At 37.1% G+C, this 19,896-nt stretch overlaps 2 protein-coding genes across 2 annotated transcripts; one reads left to right on the top strand and one right to left on the bottom strand.

Annotated features, from left to right (window-relative positions):
- The first annotated feature begins 2,245 nt into the window (after window positions 1-2,245).
- On the top strand, window positions 2,246-9,744 carry clic1 (chloride intracellular channel 1). Its single transcript, XM_034124841.1, has 7 exons — window positions 2,246-2,335; window positions 2,581-2,646; window positions 4,582-4,691; window positions 5,226-5,351; window positions 6,110-6,216; window positions 6,559-6,740; window positions 6,870-9,744. The coding sequence occupies exons 2-7, from the start codon at window positions 2,605-2,607 to the stop codon at window positions 7,029-7,031; spliced, it is 729 nt and encodes a 242-aa protein (XP_033980732.1). The 5' UTR covers window positions 2,246-2,335; window positions 2,581-2,604; the 3' UTR covers window positions 7,032-9,744.
- Window positions 9,745-11,633: 1,889 nt separating this feature from the next.
- On the bottom strand, window positions 11,634-14,793 carry LOC117477628 (prostate stem cell antigen-like). Its single transcript, XM_034124344.1, has 3 exons — window positions 14,742-14,793; window positions 13,581-13,700; window positions 11,634-11,845 (listed from the first exon to the last, which is right to left on the bottom strand). The coding sequence occupies exons 1-3, from the start codon at window positions 14,791-14,793 to the stop codon at window positions 11,634-11,636; spliced, it is 384 nt and encodes a 127-aa protein (XP_033980235.1).
- Between the last annotated feature and the right edge of the window lie 5,103 nt (window positions 14,794-19,896).

A 19,896-nucleotide genomic window follows, 5' to 3' on the forward strand; every position in this document is an offset into this window, starting at 1 on the left:
TGTCGGAGGCTGTTAAAGGCAATGTGAGCGTCCATTCCCATTGGATAACGGAGAATTGTACACCCGGAAGTAAGTATTCTCCTTACTGTCGATTGATTTGACAGAGATATCTCCACTACTCATCAACAGTAGTAATACAATTATAAAATGCAATAACGTGCTTTAACCAGGAGGTGTCCCTTTCTATCAGCTGTGCACCGTTATGGCGTAAATACAGCCTATCTACCAATTGGATCAAATATAAAAGTCAGCCGAATTAGTGTTGATACTGCAAGGAGACCTATTGTGTGAAAAGAAATGTAAGATGTTGTTTAATTGCTTATATATTTCAGATCCACGTCAAGTTTTCAGTTTTGGCTGCAGTTCCTGTTTGTCTAGAAGTCTTGTCATCAGAGCTCTATAAATAGAGTTAACTACGGCAGATATGTCATATTTAATGCAGCCGAAACTTGTATTACAATGCCGTTATGTGATGACTTTCAAAGAGAAAAGCAAGCACACTCGGAATAATGTATTATTTAATTTTTTTATACAGTCTATGGTTGCTACAGAGGATTGTGGGTAATGTAATGTCTTCAGCCATCCAAAACTCATAGAAAACGACTTGTTTCTCAGAATTGAATTGAAAAACGTGACAAAAGCATTGTACACACACTAAACCTATCAATATCGTTTAATTAACAAGGATAATATGGTGTTTTTGAGTTGATGAGTAGTGGAGATATCTCTGTCAAATCAATCGACAGTAAGGAGAATACTTACTTCCGGGTGTACAATTCTCCGTTATCCAATGGGAATGGACGCTCACATTGCCTTTAACAGCCTCCGACACAAACGAATGCCGTGCTTCCCTAAGCGTCAAATACCGACGCCGATGGGAATACATTGCAATCAGTTGAAAGCTCTTTGCGTCCGTTTATGAAGCTGAAGGAGCCTCGGCGCGTCACAACTGGACGCCACGGGACCCTGACCAAGCGTCGCTCCTGGACGCTTAGGGAGTGAGAGTGTGTTGAAAAAAGTAACTGTGTCGATAATAATAATAATAAACAGGAATTATATTTGCAAAGTACTTTGTTTCCAAAACATTTCTATTCACTCCTGTCGGTTGGGGGGGGGGGGGGGGGGGGGGGGGGGCTCATCTCACAATGTCGCTTGGGGCCCCAAGTTGGCCAGGGACGGCCCTGCACTGGCTCATTCCTCTGTGATCAGTCATGGCTGCCTGATACATAAACATCCAACTAAAATAAAACATTGAACTACGAATGTCTTCCTAAAAGTGCTTGACCGACATCTTAATGATCTATCGCATATTTAAATTCCATATGACTTTCTTAGCTACATTTTCATTCGAAGACCCGCTCTAATTATGTTTTTTTTAAACCTGTATTTACCTAAGACAAAGTGGTCTGATACACAATTATTTTAATAGTTCAGGTATTTATGGACATGGATATAAAGGACTGATTGAAGGGTCTTGTTGTAAGAGATTATTCTGTATATATAAACTTGTTTTTCTGAATAATGACAATGCAGAAAGTCATCATGGCATTAAAAGCTATTAAAATATATTAAACAAAACATATAAGCCAATTGAGACATTTCTTGAAGCAAATGTAAATAGTCACAAAGCATACAGGTCCATAAATCCATAACTGCCACCACTTACCCAGTGCGTGTGCGTTTCTAGTTTATACTAGTAGTAGTAGTTTATTCTACCTTACATTACTTAATTTTCCATTCTGTGCTTAGTATATGTTATTGCATTTAATAATTATATATTTTCCTATTTTTACTTTCATCATTATTTTTGCTAAATTATATTCCCTTATTTATTTGTATATCTTAAGTACAGTGTGTTTAATTGTTGTAGGAGCCTGGGCCTTTTTAGATTTATGGCCAAAACTATTTCTGCAGATAGTGTGCATATGACAACAAAGCCCTTGTTTTACTTCTGACAAGTTGTCAGATTCAAAAATCCAATACTCTTAAATCAAACCCAAATGGTTCAACCCTCTTCTTATTTCTTATTGACTTCAGAGCCACTTTTTGTCGTTGTCGTTCTTGAACGCCTCTTTTACGCAGCAGCAGGAAATGGTGGAGCTGCGGTGATGAGAGAGAGAGAGAGAGAGAGAGAGAGAGAGAGATAGAGAGAGAGAGAGAGAGAGAGAGAGAGAGAGAGAGAGAGAGAGAGAGAGAGAGAGAGAGAGAGAGAGAGAGAGAGAGAGAGAGAGAGAGAGAGAGAGAGAGAGAGAGAGAGAGAGGCAGCAGAACTGGGAGGAGAAACCACACACACACACACAACTACAGGCGACAACTTACTTTAAACACTTTATAGGTAGCCCCTGCACACTTAAAATCATCTGAAATGTGTTATTTTGTGCTTTAAACCAGCTAAAGTTAGGTTTGTGTAACGTTTACGCTGCGTTAGTGTTAGCTACAATGTAAAAAATGTGTCCTTTACTGACTAGGCTTTGTAGCGGAAGATGGGCTTGGCTGCCCGAGTTTTTGTTTCTCGTTTAGGAAATGTAACTGCTGCCTTATTTTAACCACTTCTTCGTGTCCGCGGTTCTTCTTTTAAAGGGTTTCGTGCATCAGCAGGTGAATATGAGCGACGCGAATCAGCCCAAAGTTGAACTTTTCGTGAAGGTAAGTGATTGAATGACACCCTGCCCCCCTAAAGAATACAGTAAGTTTTGACACGGCGACAACATGTGACATTTATGTATTTAACGGGCTCCCGAAACGGTGTCTTGGAAGTGTCGTATCTTATTTTATAATCTGCATGCTCAGTGTATTGTTATCAAAAGCTGATACGATATCCCTTAGTGCTCGTATGAGTAGACATAAAGTCACCTTGGTCGTTTAAATCATAATACAGCCTCTTGTTTTAATATTCATGTCAGTCAGACTTCTGCTGACACACCGGTTTTATACATGACAGTAAAGTTAATCTAATTAAATGCTCGTTAACCCAATGGGCTGACGACTTTCATCTATATTTAGTAAGTATGGCAGGCAGGCTAATGCCACTTCCTTTGAGTCAAAAACTCTTAATACAACAAATATGGCTTCCCCTCATGGTCCCACATGTTTAAATAAAGATCTCTCTGTATGAACATGTGAACATGTGCACTTCCCTCTACGCTTTTTTCCCTTCAGGGGTGAAAGATGCTGTTGTAACTTCTCTGAAACCTAGTTTCTAGTCAGGCTCTTCAATGTTGATAACCTTAATTAACAGGAAGTATAGTTTCACATTGGCCACAGTAGCAGAAAGCAGCGCCTTACTGTTTTAAACTGACTATTCACACCACAGGACAAACCCTTAATGACTGAACATAAAAGATGTCTTCCTGCAGCCACGCAGGGAACATTTTCAGACTGTATGGTCATTTCCTGAGCAGCATACAAGCTCTAGTAAATACAGAAATGAATCTTAGGTCTATTCAATTTTTTCTATTGTAGTTTTTTTTATGTCTAGGGTCACATCCTCTCAATAGCTTATTTTCTCCAAAGCAGCAATCCAAAACCAAAGCCTCTAAATGTTTTAAAAGACAAAAAGGAACTACTCGAGAAAATGTGTCATATCTGCTTGAAAGTGATAGTTACATTTTTATTTATTTGTATAGTTCCTGACTGATTTGTATATCAACTGAATGGCGATGTTCATTATTTGGTCTACAAAATGTTAGTTATTTAATTTTGCTATCATATAGATTTGAAACGCTTAGTCTTTAAATCTATTAATTAATGGACAAGAAATTAATTGATAACTGTTTTGACAATCAATTAATTAATGAGGTCACTTTTAAACAAAAAATGACACACTTCAAGTTGTTCAAGCTTCTCAATAATGAGGATTGTGTGCTTCTCTTTATTCTACGTGATGATTAAAAGAGAGACATTTGAAGACTTCAGGTTGAGCTTAGGGGAATTGTGATTTTTAAGTTAAATTCTTATTCTTACCGACCTAATCATAAAAATCATCATTATCATATGAGACTAAGAAAAGCAGCAATGGATCCAGAGCGTTTTGTCATTTCTGCTTTAAAACATTATATCAGTGATTGATATCAACAACGTAGTAGTTTATTCAAAGTAACAGCCAAGGTCCCAGTATGTGCCTCAACACAAAGGCACTAGAGCTGCTAAATTGATCAATATTAGATGTCTACTATTAATTAGATAAGCAACTATTTAGATTATTAAATAATTGGTTTAAGTAATATCTTATTTTTTTTTACAATTTTGAGTTATTTTTCTATGACAGTCAACTGAATATCTGTGAGTTAAGGACAAAACAAGACATTTGAGGATGTCCTCTCTGCCTTTGGGAATCACTAATAGACATTTTTCTAAACTTTCTGTCTTTAATCAATAAATTGACACTACATAAAATAACACTCGAAGCCTATTTGAAACAATGGTCTGACCTATTTGAGGTAATATATCAGCACTTTTCTTTTTGTTCTGAGTTTGAATCTTTATGGTTTATTGCACTTATTGTTAGTCTCTTTAGATAGAAGCGTCAGCTAAATGAAATGTAATAAAAATGGTTCACATTTATTTGTTTTTGTGTCCCAGGCAGGGAGCGATGGTCAGAGCATCGGCAACTGTCCGTTCTCCCAGCGCCTCTTCATGGTGCTGTGGCTGAAAGGAGTCACCTTCGATGTGACAACAGTGGATATGAAGAGGTAAGAGGCGTGTGGCGCAGTGGATAGAGCTTTGGTGTTGGGACCAGTGGGGTCACAGGTTCAAACCCCACTGCAGTCAGCATGTCGTTGTGTCCCTGGGCAAGACACTTCACCCCAAATTGCTCCTGTGGGGATTGCCCACAGTATTGAGTACGTAAGTCGCTTTGGATAAAAGCGTCTAACAAGTAACATGTAATGTAACACAGTGTGTAATGCACACTGGACCTACTTTGTGTGTGTGTGTGTTGACTCAACAGAGAACACTTTTCTTCTGTTTTAATATAAAACAACAAGAGGGCATTTCGTTCAGATATTGAGTGATTAACGACATAAAGGCACACTGACTTTGATTTTCATGACAACTGTTGAACTTTTGATTTGCAAACATTAGTCATTTCCTTTGTTTTCATACGATTTCCTATCTTTTTTTCCACTATCCTTATACCTCTCTCCTGCTGTTTAATCCTCCATCTCTTTTGTTGGATTTCTGTTTGGCTGTTTCTGATGTTATGTTTATTTCCTTCCACCTGTCAGGAAGCCGGACATCTTGAAGGATTTGGCTCCAGGTGCCCAGCCTCCCTTCCTGTTGTACGGCAGCGAGGTCAAAACGGACACCAACAAGATCGAGGAGTTTCTGGAGGAAAACCTCTGCCCTCCAAAGTAATCACTTCATATATCTGTTTTACAAAATGTTATATTTTGCTCTTTTCAGACCTGAAAAAGTTAGTTGATTGACACAAAATTAAACATAATTTCAGTCATTTCCTTACAAATATTTCCTGTCTTCAGCTTCTCAAAACTGAGAAATTGCTGCTTTTCTTTGTCTTCTGGGATCCTAAATGAAATATCTTTGAACAAAAACACGTTTTTGTGGAGCTTAAACGGACATCAGAAATATAATTGCTAGCTGTTTGATAATCGGTTAAAGTGATTTTGTGTGCAAAAAATGCCGGAAAAGTTTTTCAGCCTCTCCAAAATATACATTTCCCGTTGTTCTCTGTTTTATATCCTATCGAACTGAATTTATTTGGGTTTTTAACAAAAAAAACAAGACATTAAAGACTTCACTTTGAGAAACTCTGATAAACATGTTATACACCAAAACAACTAATCGTTAAATCTAGAAAACATGTTTTAGTTGCAGCCTTATCTCAAAATATTATCTTGGTCTTAAGGACATTTCCAAGGTTATTTTGCATTATGTTCATATATTTTTTGAACTAAATAATAAAAGCCATATTTTAATGTTATTGTTAGTTGCAGCACTCGTATAGCTTGCCTCTTACTTTGACTTCATTTGGTTTTGTGTCATTCTGTTTAAATCTTCTGTCTAGATTAACATGAAATCACTCACATTACATTTGAGTGAATGTATGTTTGTGATGACTATATTAACCCTCATCCATCTCTCTGTTTAGGTATCCCCGTCTGGTTGCCCGTAACCCAGAGTCCAACACAGCAGGCATGGATGTTTTCTCCAAATTCTCAGCTTACGTCAAGAACTCAAACCCTCAGACCAACGAAAGTAAGTAACTGATACTTCAAAATAAGAGAATAACTTCACTTAACTTTAGTTTGAATTCAAATGTAATCTGGTCCTTTTAAAAGACTCGGTTGTTATCCAAGGTATTTTCTGCTGAGCTTCTTCTGTCTTTCTCTGAAGGACAGAAAACCAGCAGGGAGTTAATACCATTACAGTCTGAGCATTTCTGCCACAGTTGAAACAGGTCACCAGCTGCTCTCTGTGTTGTGATCTCATTGGAAATGGCAGTGGTGTTCCATTCAAGCCTTTAAAAAAAAAAAAAAATCCTCTCTGTTAAAAAGACTTGGATTTGCAGATATCTGGATATGTTCTGTGTGTGCTCAGACTTGGAGAAAGGCCTGCTGAAGGCTCTGAAGAAGCTGGACGACTACCTCGGCTCCCCACTTCCTGATGAAATTGACGAGAATAGCGCCGATGAGCTCACTTCCTCGTCCCGCCCCTTCCTGGACGGCCAACAGCTTACTCTGTCTGACTGCAACTTGCTGCCTAAGCTCCACATCATGAAGGTAATCTCCTGCTCTAAGCTGTGCAGCGCGGGGGCCTGGGAAGACTAGATTATTATGTTGTTTTTGCGCTTAAACTGAAGACTTGGGTCCACCATGTTTTGTTGATTGTGTCTCTTATTCTCTCTCCAGGTGGTGTGTTTAAAATACCGAAACTTCAACATCCCCCAGTCCCTGACAAACCTCTGGAGGTACCTGAACGCAGCGTACATCAGGGAGGAGTTTGCCTCCACCTGCCCAATCGACGACGAGATCCACATCGCCTACTCCTCTGTAGCTAAAGCTCTCAAGTAGGAGCACACCAGGAGGCACAAGTCATACAACACATACATAGATTACATAGAATACAAAAGCACAAAAACACACACTTACCCACCTGCACACTCACTCTGAAGCAACCTGGTCGATCTGTTTCTCTAGAGGCTTTTATTGCATCTGTTTGTTAACTTTTTTACAGCTTTAAAATCTACTAAATAGTTACATGTACAAATCCTTGAACATTTGTGAATTTTAAGGAAAAAAAGAAAATCAAAAAAACTTTTGAGAATAGACATAAATAGACATGAGCTATTGACACCATCTATTTTGCGTAGAAAAAACGTCCTTTGTTATTTATTTACTCAACATTAGTAAATAGGCCAATTTCTTTCTTCAATTGTTGGGTCCTTGAATGTTAGTGAACTGGGCCAGATGTATTGATTGGGAACCCTGTTGATATCACCTTTGTATAATGTTAGTCAATATAGCTGGTTAATTGTTGTCAAACTATACTGTTAGTTTTACTTCAGAGGTGTTTGTTCCTGATGTCTTCCTGCTTTTTGTTTGCCACGTGTATCAGTTTACACCATGAGGTAAACAAGGAAGCGCTGGAGGCAGATAAGCTGAGGTTAAAACAAACACAAGCACAAAAAAAGCACTGTGGCAGAATGTATTTACATTTGCTTCACAGTAACCTTGTTTAGGATTTTAACGATTGATCATGTTGCTTGCAGGTCACACACACACACACACACACACACACACACACACACACACACACACACACACACACATTTAAAACTACAGCCTGTCTTGTGTCCAGTTTCACCATCAGTAGATACACACTGTAAAGTTGTTTCTCGTTCCCTTACTGATGATGTTTTTTTTACAGTATTTCGTTGTATTTTTTTTTTAGGGGGGGGGGGGTTAGCAGACACAAAGCTGCCTACCATATCAAATTGCCAGCCTCAAACAAAATGCTTCAACTCTTCTTTTCAGTCTTAGTATTAAGGAAGTGGTTTTCTTTTTTTAGGTCAAAATGTGTACCAGTGCCAAAGTCTCTTTTGGGGTTTGCCTTTATTTTAGATTATTAAGAATGGATGTATTCATTAATTCCTGAGGGAACAAGGCCTTTTATACTTGAGGACTACAAATGTATTTTTTAAATCTACAGTTTCTTATTCTTCACTTCAGAGAGGATGTGGGGTGCTTTTCCTCGGCGGCCTGCAGACCGGGTCTCGCTTTAGGGAGGCAGAGCTGAGAACAGACACAGGAAACTCTTTCAATAGACCCGGGCTTCCCCTTTCTGCCCCCCCCCACAGTGGGCGGGAAGGATTATTCAAGATTACCGAGCTTGTTTGAGATCCCCTGTTGCCCTCTTTTTTTATGAAGAATCCTTTTAAGTGTCATATAAAAGAAAGAGATCAGGTTGTTGGCGTTTGAAAGTGTGGCCGAAGAAGCCGTTTACTGCTAACGTGCTGCAATAAAATCACTTGTAATGCCTCCTCTGGTCGCCTTGGGAACCAGACCCGTGCTGTTACATGTTTCTCATCAGGGGAAAACAAGGAAGTTAAATGTAAACATGCTCAATGTTTAAAATTGAAAATGCACTTGCAGCTCTAGATTGCCGTCCATTATTAATTGAAAGTAAAGGTTTTTCTTATTGTCAATTAGTCCAATATAAACGTTTTTTATGAATTATCCGACCCAGTCTGTGAATCTTAAGCCATTCATTTAAGAGTGTTTAGTTGCAGGGGACTATTTTTAGCCGTGTAATAATACACACTTGCACTAGTCAATATTTTCAGCAGAAAAGTCTCAGAGTGCAGAATCTGGAGGCAACAAGAACATTTTGTTATAATTTGTAGAATAGAATAAATCTACTCTTGCTAGTCTGAAATCATTTTTGTTAAAGTGACTTGAAATTGATCTGTTTGGAAGAACTGGAAACAATAACCACACATCTCATCCGAATATAACGGCAGCTTGTGTAGAGTAGACAACTTTATTAACTTAACTGCATCTATGCAAATGAACATGTGGGATGTTTGTAATTAAGACTTACACCGTAGGTCTGTTGTGACCTCATCATGTCTCTGGGATTAGAGTGAAGCTCTTAAAAATAAAATATAACCTAAGTGCAATTTAAGACGATTAAAAAGACAATCTTATACACAGACTTTTATTATGTTAGACTAGTTTAGTATGAGCACAGTATTTTTCTATATGATTTTAATTACATTCTTCCTTGAGGTGTTATTGAGGACAAGTGTTGATCAAAGAGATTAAAGTGTATATTTTATATTGACTGAAACTTTCTAAAAGTGGACCAACGTTTAAAGGGATAGTGTCTGAATAATTTCAGTGCTCATGTATTATTGTATTAGTATTGAGGAGTTTTTCACGTCTTACCTTGGGACTTGATTCGATTTCATTAAAATGTTACTTTAACTGGTTTGTTCTCACTTTTACTTTGTTTTGAGAGTCATATTTTGCCACTGACTTTGTTTCATACATTCCCCTGCAACCCTGTTAACCTTTAGTTTTGTCCTTTTACATATCATGTAGTCAAAAGAGGGTGCACTTAAAAGTCTTAAGAAAATGGCGTGGAAACTAAATCAGTAGATTCAAATAATCAATGAAAACAATCAAACTAGTAACACAACTGAAATGTATTTGGATGTTCAAAGCCCTTTACAAGACACATTTATTAAAATCCCAATAAATAAATACCTTGTTGAAAAATTCACATGTGACTGATGTTTCTTTTTTTAAATCCATTATGTGGGGTAACCACGTGAAGTCAAGAAGAAGACGTTCATAAGATGCACACAAATACTTTTTCAGTTCCATACAAGCAGTAGGCCTACACTCAAAGCGATATTGAGTGGATATTAAATTGAGCACAAATAAGAAGAAAGCATCTCTTCAGTGTTTTATTAGTTAAATTATTCAGTCCTAAAAGTCATTTGGAGTTACATACAAAGGATGTTCTCACATTCAAAACAACATCGCAAATATTTTGAGTTTCACCTAATAGTTGTTTTTAAAATGTAAAAACTTAAAGTTGTATTAGTTTAATGTAAGGAAACAACAGTCTGACAAATCATCAAACTTATCAATGCACAAGTGTAAATAAAGATGGTGGTGAGTGATCATAAACCACTAGATGCGGTGAGATTGTTAAAGTAAATAAAAACTATTATTCAGAAGTAAACAAAACTTTAACTTAAGAAAGATATAGTAATACCACAGTTTACAAATACTCTGTTACCAGTAGAAGTCCTGCATCAAAACTTTACTTAAAGTGGACCTATTATGCTATATTGGAAAAATATATTGTAGGGCCATACCTATACAAAACATGTCTGTGAAGTTTTTTGCTTAAAATACCAAACAGTTCACCCATTGTAGCCATGCCTCATACTGCTCAAACCCCTCTTTTGCAGCCCTGTTAGAGAAACGCGGATTTTGGGTCCTTAGCTTGAAAAAAAAAAAGAGGAGGCGGAGCTAATGCCTGATCAGAATTCTACCGGAGATAAAGTTAAATTCTGCTGTGATAAAACGCCATCCTGTTCTAAACCACATCAAAGATTATTTCTGAAACAGTATGGAGCTCAAATGCTTTTTCTCTTGCAGGTTCATCACAAGGTGAGTTCCTTTTTTTATTTCCTGCTTTTTAAACACATGTGCTCTACACAGTACAGGTTAGCTCTGAGTGTTAGCGAGGCTTGCTAATGTAAACAAAGACGAGATTACGTCCAAAACACGTCAGGCATTGTTTCTGATAGCAATTTTCTGTGGGTCCGCTGCCGATTTGACGTCAGATCGGCAGCAAATCTGTATCCGCTCGTATACCCCTGTTTTTAAAAGATGTGGGCACGGAGGAAAAGAGAGAGGGTTTTATTTTCTGGCGCTGCGTGAGTTCCCCGACGCACCGGGGACACATATTTATGTATAAAAGACACCACAAAGTGCATTTTGCATGATAGGTCCCCTTTAAGTAAAATCACAAAAGTATTAGCATCATATAAAGAACTATTGTTCAGAAGTAAACAAAACTTTAACTTCAAAAATATGTAGTAATACCACAATGTACAAATACTCTGTTACCAGTAGAAGTCCTGCAATCAAAACTTTATTTAAGTAAAATAACAAAAGGTATTAGCATCATACGTACCAGAATTATATGTACTCATAATGCAACATAGCCTATTTCTAGATGATGCAGGTGGAGCTTTATTAAAGGGGTTCGTTTAATCTCTAATAAATTAATGCATCTTAATTTATTATTAATTTATATATTTTGGAGGATTCAATATTTGCTTCTAAAATGTAGTGAAGTTAATGTTTAAATAAGCATAAAATAGAAATACTCAAGTAAAGTACAAGTACCTAAATGCTGTTCAGTACTTCGTTACACTCCACCACTGAGTACATATTCACACACACACACACACACACCACACACACACACACACACACACACACACACACACACACACACACACACACACACACACACACACACACACACACACACACACACACACACACACACACACACACACACACACACACACACACACACACACACACACACACACCACACACAACACACACACACACACACATTGTTCAGGCCAGCAGCAGGCAGAGTGCGGGCAGCAGACAGAGAGCCGCTCCTCTCCAGCTGAGGGCAGTAAAGGTCCCGGCGGCGTTGCACAGGTCGCTGTCGCAGCAGACGTTGGTGTAGTTGAAGTAGAGTCCAGAGGCGTACTTCTGTCCACTCACTCCACACTGGGCCGGGACCGCACAGCTCTTCTCGTACATCGTCACTTCTAGAGAGCCTACGAAAGAAAAGAGAGGACTTTATTTATTGGTGGTGCATTTAGTGATGGGGAGATAATAAAAAATGATTCCAACAAATCAAAGGAGAAAGAGAACTACCACTAAAAAATGTATTATTACATTAAATATGACTAAATTAATTATATTGCATAATTGTATTTTTAAACCTTCCTATTAATGAATCTGTTTGTATTTCAAAAACATACTTTCCTAATAAATGACATATTGAATATATTGCTAAATCTATGAATTGATTAAGAAAAGTCTGTTGTCCACAGTGTTAAGTTTCCCATCTTATAACACTGCTACTTTACATTTTTCCTCTTAAGTATTGTAGTCTGAATACATTCAATCAAATTGATTTTCTGTTTTTATTTTAGAGATATTCTAAGATCGGAAAATAAGTGCTGGAATATACAGTATGAACATGTATATGTATTTCAAAAAGAGGGAAGTGGATGGTTTTCAAAGTAATGCATAGTTATGCTTGGTGTAATGTGAATTTCAAATTCAGTAGTGATTACATATGAATAAGGTGTAGACAGAATGAGTTTTTACGACTCAAATTGTCTAGGTATACTGATTACAAATATATATATTGTACTGAATACTACAAAAGATTTTGCACAACATTGATGCTATTGACAAAATAATCATAAGGGAATGTGAGTACGTTTTGGCAGTGTTTCTTATCGACCACATTTTACACCTTAAAGTTATAGTTACATCAAATGATTTTTGGGTCATACTTTGGAGGAACAAGGAGGTAAACAACTAAAAGCCAAGGCTGTTAAATCGCCACTGTCCCACAGACGGCTCACAATCAAATCCAGCCCTGTATTTACTGGTTAAGGTGCATGTAAAAGAAACAGAGCTGTATCCTCCGATGAGACACAGTGAACGCTTGGCCCCACCCACAGAGCCCAGAGAGCTATTTTTAGAGATAATTTGATGGCATCACAGGCAAAGTGAACTGACAACCGGCTGGATGAGAAACTGTGCTGAGATCTGATCTATTGAGTCACTGTGTTGTTTTGTTTTTACACCTGTGTTGAGACAGGATCATGCCTGAAAGAAGGCCTTCAAAAAACATTTGTATTCTAGTATCCTTTGCAGCAACATACACAAATCTTACTGTATATATGTGGACAATGATTTTTGGCTCTGAAAGAGATGATTTAAGGATTTATCTGGTTGATTGACTTAAAACAGTTATTTTACACAGGCTTTATTATAGATTGGAGAGTTTCCTGGGTTTTCCTCAGACAAATTATGCAGGTAACTAAATATGGCTGCTTCTCATAAACAGACGTGGTACACAGGATTTAAAACAAAACCACTATAAGAGATTTCAATTCAGCTTTTAGCACCCTCTGCCTACATTGGGAGGGCAGTGTAGGGATTCAACCACAACAATGACGACAGTTTCTACACAGTTCTTAAGATTATTATATTATAGATGATAGTCAGCACTTAACTTAATAACCACGATTCTCTTCAAATCCAAAACAACTGTCCTGATACACTGTATATTGACACAGACATATGCACAGACTGCACTGTGAATTTCAGAAATCTGTTCCCAACAATGAGGCTTTGTCTTCCAATTTGTGATCCTCCTGACCTAGATTATTAGATATGATGTCATGTACAGACACAGAAATAAACACACACACACACACACACACACACACACACACACACACACACACACACACACACACAGGATCTTACCTCGTCTTCCTGTGGCAGTACTGGACAGGCAGCGCTGCCCAGACGGACACTCCTGAGGGAACTTGAAGCAGTCCAGAGGAGAGATGGCCGGGAACATACAGGTGTAACAGGTCAAACAGGCTGAGGGAAACAACAGGAAAAATGTTATAAGTGTATTCTGAGACTGATCTCCATCAACAATTATTGATTGAGTTTATAACAGTTTTGATATGAATGCTTTCATTTTGTTATTCAAGAAATGTGACCAAGTTATGTACTGAGCAGGACAGTTCACATAAGTAACAGTTTATTACAGTGTAAGGTATGCTACTACTCAGTAGTAGCATACTACAGTGGCATTGCTTGTTGCAATGCCACTGTAGGATCGTTGACTGATGATTAACTTTTTTCTGTTTGATGCACACTTCTCTCAGAGGGAATCCTAAAAGATCTTGGATAATATAACATTAAAAAGTAGTGTTGTTATTTTTTTCTTAAAGTACCACATACTGTAGCATCAATTTGCATGGTTGGATAAACCTCATCTCACCCTGAATGCCGCCCCGTATTTTCGTAGTTTCTTTGAAAAGACTGTAAAATATAAGCTAATGGCACCAGCTAGTTTTCCTGGAGTACGAAAGGCTTGCCGTGAATTATGCCTGCAGTGGATGCACTAATCAAATTATCCTCTGCAATCGGATTAAGCAATAAGGACACACTCGTGATTTTAGCCAAGAATCACAACTATTATATCCATGAGACTCTGAAGAGACATTTGTATGAATTTGGCCTATTCAGAAGAAATAAAACAACTGATGTGGATGAGGGGATAGCTATGTGCATTAGGAACTGCTATTATTGCTCCTCCTCACAAACTTTTGTGTGAGTCTCTGTTTACCTGCGCCATCAGTGGTGTGATGAGGTTGACCCACCCTTGCAAAGTGAAGCGATGTGGTTGCTGCAAGAAAAAAACACTATTTTTCCAAAGTTTTTCTCTGAACTTTTATGAATTTAATCTGAACTTAAATACATGTCGGTTTTCTCCTAGATGTACCAATTGAATCCTGTTTTGCCTCAAGAAGATATACACAATTCAGTTGTAAGTCACTGTTAACACATTATATAATACCATAACAAGTGTTTAAATGTCATCTTGTAATAGTTTGACTTGTAAATACATACCTGCTAAAGGTAGACAGAAGAGGAGTACGATCCCGAGTTGTAAACAAGACATGATGCTTTCAGTAAGAAGTCTTTCAAACTGTTTTCAGATAAATATTCAAGCAGATCCAAAATCCCCTCTTGGGACGTTACAGCTCTCTATTCAAACGCACTGCTGCTCCGATACGTCCCACAACACATTCCTAAATTGAATTAATTTTCGTCTGTGAAGTCTAAACCCACACCGTCGTCTTTTTCTTTCTTTTTCTTCCACTGTATTTTAAGTAAAGCTGTTTGAGTTGTCAAAGTGTTCTCTCTTTATGTCACTCTTGGTCCTGCCTTGTACGTTTTGCCCATGTTACTCAGTGTCTCCTCCCTAAAACTTCTGATTTAATTTAGAGTGGTTATTAGGATCAGCTGACCTCACAGGAAAGGAGGTTCAAGTGAAGACACACCAAAGAAATGTCCTCAGTAATATTAATGCGAATTGGGGGTTTTAATAACAAAGAGAGTTTATATGCTATGATGACACAAGAAGGAAGATTTGGCTTTGACATGATTATTTTCCTCCTGGAATAGTAAATGCAATCTACCCAGGCAATTTGACAGACTAAGAAATAGACCAAAACAAGTATAATTGAGAAGGTTTATTTACAGTACTGATGTTTCTTATGTATTTCTGCTGTGTTTGTGTTTATCTTTCGTGAAACAATATGTCTTATATCTAAACTATACTAGTTTTGTGTCTTTTCTAATGCTTTATTTTTTCAGGTTGTCCCATTTTCATTATCACAATATCTTAGAAACAACTTTATTTCAAATGTGGCAAAAACTTCCACTTGGACTCAAGTAAAAAGTGGTTCAAATGTGGGGGTCAAAGGTCAAGCTCAATGTTACCTCAGAAAACTAGTTCTGGGACATATTTTAAGAATTTTAAATATGTTTCAAAGTCAACACATTTTCGACAGACATGGACGTAAACTGCATCATGACTGGTTGGCTGTGCATACAACCAGGAGGTGGTCATTTCAGTTTATATCTATTTGGTAATTTACTTGTGTTTTGGGTTCCTTGTAGCTTTAGGCTTTGTTTAGTTTGACATATAAGGGTTTTAGCATGGGTTAGGGACAGATGTAAATGTGCTAAACAAACACAAAATAATATCAAATAGAAAGTCTGCGAGAATTATGATTTATTAGAGGATTATTAAAATTAACTTTTACTCTATTACAACGCTATTCAGAACATAATATGAAAAGATGGCATTTTATTGCACCATTCACTAAGAGTTTTGTTGGGCAGGGGGTAAATTGTAGGTATAATCTCAGTATTTTTACAACTCTGGCTACAGTGTTGTTCTCTATGATCTTGTAAGATTTTTTGACTTGATATATATTTGGTTAGGGGTTTATGTGTTGTGTATGAGACAGCAGCTAAGCAGTCGGAAGAGACAGAAGGCACTAAAGTCAGCACACTGTAAATGGAGTCAGCATCTCCGAAAGAGAAAGAAAGCAGAGAGAGAAAGAGAGCGTGACAGAGACTCAGTGGAGAGTGAACAGTTTAACTGAATTATACTTTAGGGCGTAATGGAAGACATGAGGGCCGGACGGTCTGCTGACAGCAGTCTTGTGATGGAGTGAGTCGAGCAGGCTCAGACTGAATAAGCTGTTTACCAGTCGATTAGTGACACAGCACAGACTCCTGCTAGGTGCAGAACAAAAAGTATTTACAAAGCATTTTCCTTCATTTCTCTTGTAAATCAGGGTTTTTCTTTTCAGTCCGAATGTTTTATGTGGAAATTATAAGCTGGATATAAGTCATGAAAGTATTTAAGTATTTATGACTTGTGTTTTCTTACCTGTGTTTGTTGATAAAGAAATCAATTTTTGAATAGAGTTTGGGTTGTCTCTTTAGCCTGTGGTGTTGACTTTGGATTCACTTTCTCAAGGGGTCCTGCAAATGGAAATCTTAAATATGATCACTTCTGTTAGATAACAGAGATTTTATTTATTTAGAGCTCAGATATATATGATAATACGAGTTGAAAAATAATTTAAGGAGGAAATGTGGTTCTCAGTTAGCACATCACTACCATTTGTTTTGGGCTTGCCCTTTAATAGTAACTTTTTGGCAAAAGATCCATTTAGAAATTGAAATGGTACTACAGGAAAAAATCCCATTAAACTGGGTCGAATTTCTATTTGGGCTCGTACATTCAATCCCCACAAACCTCAAAACAAAACAATTATTTGGAATTCTTACTGTTGCAGCAAAAAAAGTAATAACTAAAAGATGGCTCAAAGCGGACATCCCTTCTCTTGACAACTGGTACGACAAAATCCATGAAATGTATGTTATGGAAAGAATCACTTTCTCAATGAGGCTTCAGGAAAATACATTTGAGGAAATATGGAAAAAGTGGAGAATTTACATATCCCAAAGATGACCATCCCTTGTTTGACTGTGTTTATATACACCGATTGAATGTATATGTATAGGTGTGTATGTATGGACACATGTATGTGTGTATGTGTATTTTATGTATATATGTATGTTGATATGTATGCATATGTACATGTGTAGACATTTGCCATTTCAAACAACCCCTGTGTACTTTTTCGTTTTTATTTTGACACATTTTGTTTGCTATTTCATGTCATTTTCGGGTCTCTAAAAATATATGATTTGAAAAACTGTACTTTTAATATAATGTGACCCCAAATAAATAAAGAAGAAAAAAAGAAAAAAAGAAATTATTTAAAACTGTAGTTGCATTGTCCAAAACTTCCAACACAATGTGGGAAAAAAATCCCAAAACATGAACTGACAATGAAATGAATTGAGTATTGAGGGGAAACAAATGCAAAACTGACGGGGTCTCAACTGGGGTGTCTGTGTGAGTTCATATTATTAACTTCAGCAAAAACAACTGTTGGGTATTGCCTCTATGACCCAATCCTTAACAAATACAATGTATTTGTCTGCTGTGTTAGAGGAGATGGTTTTCTGAGGACGAGGTTTCATCAATATTTAACTGAATGGGTGTATATCGGACTGTTTTTGCACGCAGTGTAGCAAGACTGCTGGTGCTATTTTGGCCTGGAATGTTTTGTGTGCTGGCTGAAGGATCTCAGTGGACAGATGGTGTTCTTTAATCCTGTCTGTGCCCTCTGCCTCCCATCCTCCATCCCCCATCCACTATTACATCAACCTCACATTTCCTGTCTCTTTCTCCTCCTCTGTGTACAGAAATACTCACGTATAATTTGTCCTTCTTTCGTCACGAGTTGCCTCTGTTTCTCCGACTGTCTTTCGAACAACCCTTGGCTGCAGTGACTTAATCTATTCAATAGAAGGGGATAGTGTGCAGCTCATTGAATCAAAAACATGTTTATGCATAGTTACACTATTACTGCACTGACCTAAGAATATAAATTCCCAAAGTTTGATTAAAAAAAGACTACTGGAGTATAAATAATGCTGTCAAGATACAATGCTTTTTCTTTAGTGTCTGACTTGTTTATCCAACAATGTCAACAGTTTCCAACACAATTTGACCCACATGGAAAAGCCAGATTATGTGTTGTCGCGACACACAGTCGCACTGGCTAAGTAATACAGAATATAAGCATTTAATCTGTGATGACTTTGATCAGAAGGAGAAGTGAAAGACAGCCTGGTGAAATAAATCAACTGTGAACCAGATGAGGTTAACGTCATTAATTTAAAGAAAATTGGGAGAGGTAAAAAATAATCATTTGATTTACAGTACACAGTCAATTTGCATTCAAAAATTCAGCATCAAATCTAAAAGCAGTATCTGATGATACAGCATCTAACCTTACACAAACAATTCTCCAGGATTAAGAGGAGAATATTAAATATGGGTCCTTAATCCAAATCTCCTAGAACCGTTCCAATCTGTTCCAATTAATTCAGTGTCTAGATACAGGAAAGGGTGTCAGAGTTGGTTTATACTAAGGCTAGCCAAAGTAGGGATTTCATCTGAGGGACACAAACTGTTAATGTATGAGCCAGCTAATGTGAAAATGTTAGAGGTGTTTAAATTACAAAACAAGACATTTAAATATATTACTTTTGACTTTGATTAATGTAAGACATGTGCAGATTAGTGGATAGCCTACTGAATCATTGTTATTGGTGGTGATAGTTGAGTCCTAAACAATGCTAATGAGTTAGATTTCCATTAACAAAATTGTCCAGCTAGTGCTAATTATATTAACGGTAAATGTTTAATTGTCATGTAAACCAGCCTTATTTGTGACACAATTGTGTTTCTACAGCAGAGCCAGATGTACTTTTGAAATTATATTTATATACATGTATAAAATCCCATTTTAGTTGTATAAACCTTAGAATCAAAGTAATTAAATCCGAGAGAAGAGGTTAATGAACTTGGAGATAGCCTACCACAGAATAGGTCTATCTAAAAGAGTAATTATAAAGTTGACTAACAGGCACTATGGATATTTTGCTCACCGTTATCGATTACCTTAATGTGTAGCTACACTCAACTGTATTGACAGCCGATACAACAGCAGCTGTGGTGACTGAAATCAGCGCTGATTGAATCCGGACAGGACGTGTGGGGGATGGGGGGTGCTGGATGAATGGGAGGTAGAGCTGCTGCGTCAAGCACAACTAAAATACGTGAAGAAGACCGGAAGTTAGGCGAAGTTGCTTTGAAAAAACAAGAGTTTAATTTTCTCTCAAAGAAAAAACGCATTTAAATGATTTAATTTAGGCTGGACCACCATTATTTTAAAGTTGTATTACATTGGCTACTTTTGATAAAGTGACATTTTTGTTTCAATTGTATCAACCCTATGGAAAATGAGTTGAAATGTTGACACAACATTTTTGTCTTTTTCTCCTTAAAATAACACATTTATAGTATACAGTAACATAAAACATAAAAGCTATGATGTGATAGAAAGCTAAACCATAATTATTTTACAATTGTATCAAAACATTTAAACATAAGTTTAGAGATTCCTGTTCCTATATTTGCTGAATGAAGTAAAAATAATTTTGAATTGCAGTGCACATTTTAAATTATTCACAGCGACATTTATGTATAGTATTTTTTTGAGATAATAATGATATAATTAACTAAGAATTCAATATAACAACCTTGTAGCCATCTTATTTTGAA

The sequence above is a fragment of the Trematomus bernacchii genome, unplaced genomic scaffold (genome assembly GCF_902827165.1).
Source record: "Trematomus bernacchii unplaced genomic scaffold, fTreBer1.1, whole genome shotgun sequence".
Lineage (NCBI taxonomy): Eukaryota > Metazoa > Chordata > Actinopteri > Perciformes > Nototheniidae > Trematomus > Trematomus bernacchii.

Excerpts from the sequence above, each read along its gene's own strand:
- clic1 (XM_034124841.1), top strand. The coding sequence starts at position 2,605 with ATGAGCGACGCGAATCAGCCCAAAGTTGAACTTTTCGTGAAG. Across the intron at positions 2,647-4,581 it reads AAGTTGAACTTTTCGTGAAG|GCAGGGAGCGATGGTCAGAG; the intron begins GTAAGTGATTGA and ends TTTGTGTCCCAG. Across the intron at positions 6,217-6,558 it reads AAACCCTCAGACCAACGAAA|ACTTGGAGAAAGGCCTGCTG; the intron begins GTAAGTAACTGA and ends GTGTGTGCTCAG.
- LOC117477628 (XM_034124344.1), bottom strand. The coding sequence starts at position 14,793 with ATGTCTTGTTTACAACTCGGGATCGTACTCCTCTTCTGTCTACCTTTA. Across the intron at positions 13,701-14,741 it reads CTTCTGTCTACCTTTAGCAG|CCTGTTTGACCTGTTACACC; the intron begins GTATGTATTTAC and ends TGTTTCCCTCAG. Across the intron at positions 11,846-13,580 it reads TACTGCCACAGGAAGACGAG|GCTCTCTAGAAGTGACGATG; the intron begins GTAAGATCCTGT and ends TTTCTTTCGTAG.